This window comes from Manduca sexta, unplaced genomic scaffold, assembly GCF_014839805.1.
Source record: "Manduca sexta isolate Smith_Timp_Sample1 unplaced genomic scaffold, JHU_Msex_v1.0 HiC_scaffold_1479, whole genome shotgun sequence".
NCBI lineage: Eukaryota > Metazoa > Arthropoda > Insecta > Lepidoptera > Sphingidae > Manduca > Manduca sexta.
This window is the reverse complement of record NW_023592347.1, coordinates 1-12,293: the sequence shown is the minus strand read 5'-3', so window position 1 is coordinate 12,293 and position 12,293 is coordinate 1. Positions and strand designations below refer to the sequence as shown.

At 37.9% G+C, this 12,293-nt stretch overlaps 3 protein-coding genes across 3 annotated transcripts; all 3 read left to right on the top strand.

Annotated features, from left to right (window-relative positions):
- The first annotated feature begins 3,007 nt into the window (after window positions 1-3,007).
- On the top strand, window positions 3,008-5,085 carry LOC119191406 (transcription factor SPT20 homolog). Its single transcript, XM_037445310.1, has 2 exons — window positions 3,008-3,032; window positions 3,647-5,085. Exons 1-2 carry the CDS (start codon window positions 3,008-3,010, stop codon window positions 5,083-5,085), a joined length of 1,464 nt encoding a protein of 487 aa, XP_037301207.1.
- Window positions 5,086-5,497: 412 nt separating this feature from the next.
- LOC119191407 (enolase-phosphatase E1-like) lies at window positions 5,498-8,190 on the top strand. Its single transcript, XM_037445311.1, has 2 exons — window positions 5,498-7,641; window positions 7,839-8,190. The coding sequence occupies exons 1-2, from the start codon at window positions 5,517-5,519 to the stop codon at window positions 7,988-7,990; spliced, it is 2,277 nt and encodes a 758-aa protein (XP_037301208.1). The 5' UTR covers window positions 5,498-5,516; the 3' UTR covers window positions 7,991-8,190.
- Window positions 8,191-9,903: 1,713 nt separating this feature from the next.
- LOC115444710 (arrestin domain-containing protein 17) lies at window positions 9,904-11,651 on the top strand. The gene has a single exon (XM_030170593.2). The coding sequence runs from the start codon at window positions 10,435-10,437 to the stop codon at window positions 11,365-11,367; it is 933 nt and encodes a 310-aa protein (XP_030026453.2). The 5' UTR covers window positions 9,904-10,434; the 3' UTR covers window positions 11,368-11,651.
- Window positions 11,652-12,293: the final 642 nt, after the last annotated feature.

Below are 12,293 nucleotides of genomic sequence, written 5' to 3'. Positions count from 1 at the left end.
ACGAAAAAGAAGCACTCCTGCGAAAACTGCATAAATATTGGTTAAAGAATGAGCGAGTAATTCATATTTAAAATATTGTAATGTGTAGAAGTGGGCGCGATGTGGGGATATCGCTTCATCTCTTTTTTTCGCACGAGTCGTAATTCCCAATGACGTCACATGTGGATATTTCGTCTCTTTTCTATTTCTTGTTAATTACCCCTTCCACCGAAATTCTAAGTCTTATAACTTGTTGATTTTTACCGGATTTTAATAATTCCTTCTGTGTTATAATTTATATTATGTAAATATTCGATAATAGTAAAGAACCAAAATGAGTCCGGTAGCCTATTATGCCAGCATCGGAACCGAATATACACAGGCTGATCCCAGAACGCGACACATTTACGTGATCCACCATGGCGGGTTTTAACATCTTGTTGTACGGTGGTCGCTATACGGGCGGATATAAAATATATCCTACCACCAGCAAATTTACACAAAGTAATTTTGAAATTCCACATGCGACGTAAGTGATTAAGTAAACGTATCGAATATACAAACTATTGTTCCTATACAAATATTGTACAAGTGTTTGACAATTATTGTTCGCACCACACCATCTCCAATTATTGTGGTAATTCTTGGTGTATTAATAACGAATTATTATAAGAATGACATGGTTTTCCTTTTCATAACATGGTCTGCATTACCAGGAGTTAGATTATCATTTTAGAGACCATAGTGTAATGCAGTAAAATTTTTAATTGTTATTTCTAGATCTATTGGTTATACAAGATAGTTTTGCTTAAAGCTTGACCCGGAAAACAAAAATCTGCCGTGGAGGCGCCACTTTTGCCTTCTAGTTTTAAAGTAAAAAAAATCAGTACAAGAAATTAGTTCCATATTTTACCACAATATGGCGAGGTATTTTATTTTCCTTGCCAGGCTATAAAACTCTGCTAGAGTACGTACTATCGCTTGTATACAATCATCGCCAAGTAACAAGTGACATGATTACCTTCCGCAGTGAAGTAGTCAACCACAAAATCAGTTTTGAGGTTTTGAATTCATCCAGCTACTTATTTAGCTGAGTGTACATTGCAGACAAAATTCGCTACGCCTTATCATCTAAGTCAAAGAGTATAAATATGGTTGATTCTGGTCGTTACATTACGAGCATGTTGTTGGGTGTTTAGGTATCATCGAGCGAGCAATCTGTTTCTCTCGTCATTCGGTTAATTTATATTTTGATTATGGTAATTCCAAGTATTGTTTTATTGAATATCGAAATGGGGAAAAATTTGTACTCAATTTATTTATATTTACTAGACAGATGTTAATTATAATATGTTTGGTATATATCCTCAAAGACTGACAGGAGTATATAGCAAGTGCTCAAGCGCACGTAATGGAGCTCTGACTAATAAATAACTGTAAACGCAAGAAATAGATAATAAAAATAGATCAAGACGTAGACTTTCAAAAGGTTTGATTAGTTGTAGTTGTATAGCAAATTTACTCTTTCAATGATTCTGAATTATATGTCCTATTCGATCACAGCAATGGAGTAATCAGTACAAAGTTTCATCGTACAGTTTATGGATTATTTTGATCGCTATATTTTCGTTTGAGGTCGATGTAGAGGCTAGAGACGCATCGCAATTGTTTAATTTCGTGCGTCATGGAACAAATTCCATTGACTCCGCATCGAATGAAACAACTGATTTAAATCAAGTTGTTTCGAAGTTATAATAGGTACCCTCTGAAAACCCTAGATACGCTAACACATATAATACTAACAGATTTTCTTCTTTCCAGGTGCAATTGTCGCAAGTCAACTCTCAAATCTTCGAGTCGCGTGAGTAAATGTTCACTTTTATTAAAAAAGTTATTAAGGCACGTAGGTATTTGCTGCGTTGCACTTTACAGAAACATACAGTATGTATAATAGGCATGCTAACATAATCATCATCAATCAAAATATTATAACTTATAAATTTCATAATAAAAATATAACGGGGTGTGTTTTTACTTTAATTTTTACCAGCCTTAATTGGCGATATCGTCCAAAAAGTTTCTTTCCCAAATGAAATTATTGAAGTGACTGTCAGTGAAGGCGCCGAGGAAGATTACACTGATCAAAAATATTTTTTGTGCGATCCCGACATATTAAATAGGAAATTCAGCGAAAAGACCATCACATAGGCTGAAATTAACAAAACAGTTATGTTTTTTTGCTGAATTCAGATGACTCAGTTAAAAAAACAACAAATAATCCCATTAATTAAAATTTATTGAAGAAAAATCGAGTTATTTTAACATTGCGAACACTTAAATATTTTATAATGTGTAGGTATTGATTACAATTGTTTGCATAGCTGTTGTACTCCTATGTAACGTTATGAATTGTTCAAATATTTACATGTATGTATCACAGGATATTGCGCATATATAATATTAAAACATTAATTGTTCCTCATAAAGCGTTCAATATATTGTACCTATGTAACTACTGTATACAGTTATTCATTCGAGGTATGTAATAACGTGCCAAGGATCCAAACCCAAACAACTTTTGTGTTTTTCTAATAAACAAAACAAATTTGATAAATAATAAGAAAACAACATCCAAATATATTCCAAAATTAGCCCATTTATCTGCGTACTATAATTATTCTAGTTCATTATGCAGAAAAATTACAAACAAATTATTCTTCCAGATCACGGTGACCACAAGAGCCTTCTACGTACAAACCTTTTCCAAAGTCCGGTAGCGAAGAGTTCGTACGTAGATCCGGACGCATTTTTCCGTGATTCAGCGATAAAGAAGAGTTTCAAAAATTATGCTCCCAATATAGACGAACCCCAAATAAATCAGAAGCATAATGGACGTAATCTACCAAATCGAAGAAATGAGCTTAAGACGCTAATCAATCACGGATAGCTAACAACAATGAAGACTTCAAATTTTTAAGTCAATTACAGCAAAGCCATGAGAATACCGATGTACATAAATTGTTGAAAAATGAACAGGAATCCCAAAAAGATGTGTTAGATCAAGAACTTAAAAACTTGCTGCATGAAAACCAACTAAGTAACGACTTTTCCGTGGGCGTTAAATTTTCAAAACAATCAAATAAGGACCTTAACGATAAAACATCAAATAATAAATCAACCAATCAAGAACTTAGTGACCAGAATAACAAAGCCTTGAGCAAAGAAAATTCACTTATTAAAACTCAGGTTGATATAGATAACAAAGAATTATCTTTGTCTATAAATGCATCAAACATACAGAAAGAAACCAATCAAGAGACATCGTCAAATCATAAAGATATTCGGAATGTTCCGCAGCGTCAAAACCAGCAAGTTTCGAGCCATAAAGAATCCAATGAATCGTCAATAACTTCTACAGACGAATTCAATAAACAATCGCAAAAACAAACTTCGGCTTCATCACAACAAAGCCGACAAGAGTCTTACATAAACCAACAATCACAAACAGAACAAGATTGGGTCAAACAACATAGCCGCCAAATAAATGATAAACAAGATACGACCGTCTATCGAAGTAAATCATCTGTAACAAATGATAACGTATCAGAATCTAATACAAAGAATTGGAACGTCGAAAATCAATTTGAACAAGAATCTGTTATTGTAGATAATATCAAGGCTGAAGAGAATGTAACTAAAGACGACTTTATATCTAACAAAAAAAGTAATCGATTAGAATATTCATATGATTTAGAAGAAGAAGAGGAAGAAGAGGAGTTTTGGAGAAACGAAGATGCGTATATTGACGATGATACCACTGATCCTGGGGAACTAATACATTTAACAAGTCAAGATGAACCAGCAATAAAGCCAAATGAAGAAAAACCACACATCGAATCTGTCGTACAGCAACCATCTCCGCAAGATGATCAAATAAATTCACATAAATCTTTTCAATCACATCGAGGTCATCACATCCCTTTACAGCCAGTACAAAATCCTTCACTAACAAAATCGGATCAAGACGTAACCCCTGTAAAACAGACTCGAAATTCATCTTTACCACCTATGCAAAACAAGCTAAGACAAAATCAAACACCACTACAACCAAGTGATGATCACCTGCTTTTACTACCAAATCAACATAACCCTCCTACATTGCCAGATGAGGATCAATCCTACGCAGACTTCAGTCGAAATCCACCTTTCTCGCAAGCAGAAGATGATAAACCTTCTATATTAACAAAGCAGAATGAATTTGCACCACAATCTCAAAGTAAACCTTTAGGACCTCGTCCTAAACACAAGCAAACGATCACACTAATTAAACAATCACAGATAAATAAAGAAAGTGATTCATGGAAAGATTATAAGAAAACCAATAAAAATGCTGACGAAAATAATACGATATCGCAGGATGAAGATCAGTCATTACAAGAGAAACCGGCTCAAGATCAAACTACAACACAAAGCAACACAGATCGGACTACTACAGAATTTGATCAAGATCAGCCACCTTCACGACCGAAGAACAATGGACTTCTTCCACAACCGGAACAAAACAAGCCACTGACACAGACAAAACAAGATGAGCCCTTGCCCCAACCAGCCCAAAATAAACCACTTTTACAACCGGAACAAAACAAGACGCTGACACAGACAGAACAAGATGAACCCTTGCCCCAATCAGGACAAGATAAACCACTTCTACAATCGGAACAAAACAAGCCGCTGACACAGACAGAACAAGATGAGCCCTTGCCCCAACCAGCCCAAGATAAACCACTTTTACAACCGGAACAAAACAAGACGCTGACGCAGACAGAACAAGATGAACCCTTGCCCCAACCAGGACAAGATAAACCACTTCTACAATCGGAAGAAAACAAGCCGCTGACACAGACAGAACAAGATGAGGCCTTGCCCCAATCAGGACAAGATAAACAACTTACACAACCGGAACAAGATGAGTCCTCGCCACAACCAGGACAAGATGAGCCCTTGCCCCTATCAGGACAAAATAAACCACTTCCACAACCGGAACAAGATGAGTCGCTCGCCACAACCGGAACAAGATCAGCCTTTGCCCCAATCAGGACAAGATAAACCACTTGCACAACTGAACAAAACAAGCCGCTGACACAGACAGCACAAGATGAGCAGTTGCCACAACCAGAACAAGATGAACCACTTCCACAACTGGAACAAAACAAGCCGCTGGTACAAATAGGACAAGATGAGACCATGCCACAACCACTAGATAAACAACTTCCACAACCGGAACAAGATGAATCCTCGCCACAACCGGAACAAGATCAGCCCTTGCCCCAATCAGGACAAGATAAACCGCTTCTACAATCGGAACAAAACAAGCCGCTGACACAGACAGAACAAGATGAGCCCTTGCCCCAACCAGCCCAAGATAAACCACTTTTACAACCGGAACAAAACAAGACGCTGACACAGACAGAACAAGATGAACCCTTGCCCCAACCAGCCCAAGATAAACCACTTTACAACCGGATCAAGATAAGCCTATGCTACAAACAGGGCCAGTACAAGATGAGCCCCTGAACCACCTGGAACAAGATAATACCCAGCCACAGTCAAGACCAAGTAAACCTCTATACGAGCCAGATCAAGATAAATCCCAACTTCATCCAGGACAAAATAAGCTTCTAAACCAGCCAGGGCAAGATAAGCTCCTACGACAGCCGGTACAAAATCTGTCCTCTACAACACTACATAGGAGTAAACCTAAATTATCCAGTCCAGATGATCTGCAACTAGACCAATATCAAGCAAATCAATCTAAGTACCCTCAGCCAGAGCCACATAACAAAGACAACGAAGGTTTCCAGAATCAAACACCTCACACAAAAGATTCATCACATACCTATCAAGAGAGTGAGTGGACTAAGCATGAGCAAAGAGACATTACATCAGCATTGCATAGTCAAGAATCAACAAAACAATCCGATCATAAGCAAACAAAGAACGAACAAGAAACAAAAGAACAAGTTCAAGATGTACTAAAATCATTGCCTAGTCAAACTGAGGCAACAATTCAACAAACAGATAGTTTCAATAAATCTCAGCAAGATAAAATTTCAGTACAATCCGACCAAGATAAACCGACAGAATTCCATCAAGAAAAAATAACTAAACCCACACAAGATACGACATCGCCTAATGTGAGCACTGATGAATCTACACCACAATCTAATCAAGATAAGTCTACTAGCATACCTAAAAACGATAATGGTAATAGTCATCCTAATCAAATAAAACTTGAAACTTTACCTGATCATGAAAAACCCGTAACGAAATCTGATCAAGGCAAGACTGACACTAAAGTTGACGCGAACAATCCTGCATACAAACCTGGTCAAGATGAGAGTAGTATCTTACCTCACCAAGATAAACTTACAAGATTACCTAAGAGCGATGAAACAACTAAACTGGAACCTAAAACTAATGAAGATAGGCCTTTAGTTATACCAAAACAAAATATTCCTATATTGAATTCGCATGAAACTATTCCTACAATTCAACTGGTATACACTAAATCCCAAAAGGATAAACCTCATCTAAGTGAAACCCTACAGAAAGCTAACCAAGATAAACCTTTGTCCATAAATAAGCCCTTAATTAAATCTGACAATGATAAGGATAACATAAATAAACTTAACCTAAATGAAAATACAACTAAGGCTCCCGAAGATATATCTGTAATCAAACCTGACCAAACTGAATCTACGTGTAATAAAAGCAAACCTAGTAGTCATAAACCTATGTCCGACCAAGATACACCAGCAATAAACATTGGTGACAAGAGAACACCAGCCACACCTTATACAGACAAACTTGCATCTGAACCTAAACAAGATAATCCAGATAAAGTGGCTATTACCACAACTGGCCAAAATAAACCTGCAACCATACAAGGTAAACCCATATTGCAATCCATACAAGACAAGTCTAGTAAGCAGCCAGATCAAGATTATGTTACAATTAAACCTGCGACTGAACCGTCAGATGAGCCTACGAATGAACCTGTTCAAGAACCTAAAACTACTGAAATACCTGATCAAAATAAATGTAAGGCAGAATCTGCTCAAAAGGAGCCAATGAAGCAGCCTCACCAAGAAGTAGTAAAAACTAACATCATTAAACCTAACACAATGAAGCCTCCAACCAAACCTGATCAAGAACCTAACCTTGCAGTAGTACCTGAGAAAGCTAAACCAACCGATTCTACTGAAAATAAACAATCAAGGCAACCAAATCAAGACGTGCCTAAGTTCGCACCAAAGCCTGATCAAGTTGCAACCACGCAAAAACCTAATCTAGAACCACTACCTAGAGCAATACCTAATGTTGATAAGCCTGCTATTAATGCGAAACAAGATAAACTAGACCAATCTTTAATGAAATCCAATGATAATCAATCTAAACATAAAACAGATGAAGAGCAACCTATAGTTACTCGTAAGCACCCAAATTTTAAGAAACCATATTCAACCAACGGCGATGAAGGCCTACAATCCCAAAATAGTGAAGATACTGCACAAATTACTAGGTCTAACAGTTGGAGTGAGAGGGATAGTTACTCTGAGAGGCGAGGACGTTACGACCTCTCTCGAAGTAGTAGCATACATGGTAAGACCATTTTTTTTTTAATCAATTTTACTTATTAATATAACCTGTTACTTTTATCCTTGCAACGGGGAGCCGCGGGCGGAATCGCGAGCAAAAATAATAAGTCAAAATATTTTCAGCGTATTTTTTTATTCAATACAACCACATCTTCGAACTGTGAACCATAAGTAACAAAATTTTAATAAAAATAATTCCAGGCGTACAACAAGCGATCGAAACGGAGGTGAACTATAAAACCCTTGTAGTGAGCGACGGGTCTAACAGCGGCAGATGCTACTGCTCCTGCGACATCAACAGCAAGCCAGTCTTCATCAGCCTGGACCAGCTGCGTGGGTGGCCGACATTATAAGACTTTATTTTTATTGGAACCTAAACTCTATTATAGTAAAAAAAAGAAGAAATGTGATAATTGCAGCCTTGTTCAGTTAGCATACACTTCTATCCAGCGAACGACTTGCACGTTTATACTTGACAAAAAAACACCTGCGAATGTAATCTAGATTTATCTCTAAAGCCAATCGAAACACCAAGTAAAATGTTTGGTATAAATTTGTTTTTCTGTCTAACGAGTTATCATAAAAAATATCGTATTTTACTGTACTCTAATCCAATAATCCTTTATCAATCGATGCTTTAAAAGGTAAGTACTTATAGTAACAAAACAAAAACACTACAATAATACAAACACATTGTTATGACTAATTTATTGTATAACTAATTGACTACACTTCATAACTAAGTAGCGAGGGTGCAGAGAAGCGCGGTGCCCCTCTTGACCCAGAAGTCAGAGGTCTCCTTGCCGGAGGGAAGGTCCACTGCGACCACGAACGCTCCCTTGCGCATCGGGTAGTAGTAACACGGGCAGATGTAACGATCTGACACATAACAATATACACAGTGAATAATTGTGGAACAAACTTGCTTCTTGGTCATAAGTTGTTAATCGCCTTTAGCAATCGATTCTTATCCACAAGTACCGGTCAGCAGAAAATTATTACCAAACATTAGGAATTGTCTTACTATCATTAATGCGCACAATGTGTCAGCTAGCTTGATGATTAACTACTGGAGAAAACCCTTGCCATGACCTTTAAACCAGGATATATCGCTATGTATCAACAATCTACGAAGTTCTCGATTCAAGATGAACATTCAACTGCTATAATTTTTTGGCAGATTGATCGAATTTATTTATATCTCTTACTGAGATGCACATACCTACGCTGTTATATCCACTCGGACATTCCACGTCTCGGGAGGAAAGAACCTTTTTTCGGATATTGTGGACAAACCTTCTCCTTGTAGTAAATGATTAATTGATTATAGTAGTGTTGATTAATGTCTTCAAAGGTAATATAAACATAGCAATAATCCCATGTAATTATCCTCAGTCATATTAAATCTGTGTAGTTTTGATACTAACTCTTCAAACGCTTGCCAGTGGCCCTGATCGGTTTGAAGTGTATGGGCGTGAGGGGGTACACCAGCTGCATCGGCAACGGCTCCTGGAGGTAGCCCTCCTTCTTGAACCAACTAGCACCCTCCAAATATTGACCACTGTGATGCAAAGATTTATATTAGTTCAACTATTTATAAAATTCTCAATAGTTATAGAGTACATACTGGCTGTTATTTAACGAAAGTATTTTCTTTTTTCTGGCACAAAAAAGTGACTGCACTGCACCTGATGGTAAACGCGATGCCGTTCTTAATATCTTATTGCAACAGATGGCTATCTCATGCCACACGGAATAATCATGTCGTCCTACTAAGACTCCTTCACGCTACTTCAGAAGGACCACGTAAGGTATTTCAATACTCGTCAACTATCAACGGTCACATGACTACCGTTTCAATAAGAATATAGGCTCACGCTCATGTATCTCCAGAAGGATAGCTGAATATGTATTTAAATTTAGTAAACTTTATATCCCTCTAAAATGAAGTAGACGCTTTTGAAATAATCGCCCTAAAAATTAGAACCAGTTTCTCTCGATTTTAACAGTAACTACACTGCTCATAAATCAAGAAGGCAATACTTCACAATCTAAACAGTAATTACTGTATAAAATTGTGTATCAAAACAAACTGCCTAGAAAAATTGCAACATCATATTATTTTATCGAACTAAAAACAAGTAAAGAAATAATTTCAAAGAAATATAACACTCGCGGATTTAGGTATTAAATCACATTGCCGAGTAAACAAGTTGCTGATAGCGTATCTATATGTACATAATATATAATTCTGTGGCGCTCTGCCTAGTCAATCGCTGACCGGGTGCAATACCAAGCGTTTACAGCCAAACAAAATTCCCCAGCTAGTGTTTCTACGCCTACTGTTGCCATCTCACTCACTTTCCGAATAAAACCGTATATTTGTCTCGCTTACGAATTAAATAATGTTTGTAATATTGAATGCCCTATCTACGCTTATTCATTAAGTGTATTCTCTCAGCAACGTGACGGGGTAGACACGCATGCGCACGAGACGACGTGCAGATACAACAAAGACGTACACGAAGCATAATAATAGTGATTTATATATCGTCATTCAAGATATTGCGTAATTAGCATTTGTCGCAAATGCCATTGATTATGGTGCCAATATTGACAATCGCAAACGCCAGTAGCCGGCGAGCGGAGGCACGCGACGTACACGCGCGCGGTCTCGGCCGCTCACATCCCCGCCTGTCGTGACGCGTGTGAATAGCCCTTTACTCTGCGCGATATTATTCAGTCGTATTTATTTTCGCAACTTGTTTTGAATACACGTTGCAGTGTGCGACCAACTATGGTATTCGTGTGTCAAATAATAGTAGACAAACCCAATGAGGATGGTGTGCATCATGCAGGCGGGATCGTCTCTGGCGTCGTCAAATATGCGATGGATCAGCCGACAGAGTTTGAAGATATCACGCTGTCCTTTAAAGGCGAATCGTGGTGCTCGTGGGTAACGGATGACGCATGCACTACGTACTTGGGGACAGAAAATCATGTTTTGCAAGCCATGAGCCTGCTCAACCAGAAAGACGACAGCGTGCAAATCCTGCCCGCTGGATCTTACGAGGATAAGTTCCTTTTCACGCTGCCGAAAACCATCCCGCCGTCGTTCAGCGGGCAAAATGGCAACGTCACGTACCGAATAACATTGGAGGTCAGGAGAATAGGCAAGTTTAATGTTTTGAGAAGATTCGTCGAAGCGGAGGTGATAGTGCACAATTACTTGGATCCTCTGATACCAGACATTCCAATAGCGATCCGGGCCACCAAGAGGCTGCTCAAGCTCTCAACCGGCAAACAGAAGATGAGTTTAAAAGCGGAGATTCCAAAACCGTACATAAAGCCGGGGGAAAAGGTGGAATTGAAATTAATGATAACGAACGAATCGATTGTAAGAATCAAGGGCATACGTGCGGAACTAATCAGCACCATAATCTACACATCCAATTGCGGCTCTAAAACAATTGAAACGCATAAAATAAAAGATTGTACGACAGAGACAGCGAAAGTACCGTCTCGACACACGACCAGCGTCAACATTAGCGTTCCGATATTGGAAGAGCACAGAAGCGTGCAGTACAGCAAGGTGATAAGCAGTGAGTACAAGATCCTGGTGACTGTGAGGCTGCCGATGCCCTACTGCAACATCACCACTGTGGTGCCAATCCTCATCGGCGAGAAGGAGACTGCACCAGTAAAGTTGATGAGGATACAGGAATGTTAGGAAATATCAACCGAAAGAGCTATATGGTTCTAATTTAAGAGCAAGTTCAAAGACTGACTGCCGGAGGGCTTTATGAGAAACAGCATTCTATGTCTCAGTATGACAAACACAATGCAACAATTTGCAATTCAAAGTTCTAGATGTGACAGCTGTTTATGGGCAGCCGTGACTAGTCGCGCGGCGCCAGCCATCAGGGGAAAGGCTTGTAAATCTCGTCATTTAGCTGTATAAAAACATTTGTACAAAGAAATTTAGCGATTATAAACTTTATTGTATTGTTAAAAGGTTTTTTCTTGTGCTGTAATTAAACTAAGTACGAATTAATTATTAATAAAGAGGAACGATTTCCTAACATTTAGGTATGTATGACATAAGGAAACTCACGATTACGCTTATATCGTTTGCGTTCCAAACGTGACACATAAGCATAAAATTGCTAAACCATACGCATGCATTGAAGATAATAAAAACTTTAAAACAAAGAAAAACAAATTAATAAGTTAATAGTTACGTAGTAAAAAAGGATGCTTTCAAAATCAAGGCTTTTGTGTAAGTAGGGTTGCTTTGAAATGGGTGATGGTCCCAGGGTACATTTTTCCTGTCTAAACAGTATTACAAAATATGACTAGGTACCTTATGTGTTTTTATAACTAATTATTAACTCACACCGATTGCCATGAACTTCTTGCCAGGGGCAGTGAGGTTGTTGTCACAGTCGGAAAAAGTACATCACAATAAAATACATACATTTTGAAACAACTAACTAGATAAAAAAATATTATTCAATAAATAATTCTCTATCATTTGTATAACACAAAAAGGCTTCTTAGATAGTTTTTTGTTTTAATTTTATGTATATTGCTGTGCCTGTTACAAAAATAATAGCAAAAACGAGGCGGAGACATATTGCTCGTAAACTTCAAACG

What these genes read in the sequence shown, in the direction of transcription:
- LOC115444710 (XM_030170593.2), top strand. Translation starts at nt 10,435, where the DNA reads ATGGTATTCGTGTGTCAAATAATAGTAGACAAACCCAATGAGGATGGT.
- LOC119191406 (XM_037445310.1), top strand. Translation starts at nt 3,008, where the DNA reads ATGAACAGGAATCCCAAAAAGATGT. An exon ending in CAGGAATCCCAAAAAGATGT is followed by an intron (nt 3,033 to 3,646) that starts GTTAGATCAAGA and finishes CTGTTATTGTAG; the next exon opens with ATAATATCAAGGCTGAAGAG.
- LOC119191407 (XM_037445311.1), top strand. Translation starts at nt 5,517, where the DNA reads ATGCTACAAACAGGGCCAGTACAAGATGAGCCCCTGAACCACCTGGAA. An exon ending in TCGAAGTAGTAGCATACATG is followed by an intron (nt 7,642 to 7,838) that starts GTAAGACCATTT and finishes AAATAATTCCAG; the next exon opens with GCGTACAACAAGCGATCGAA.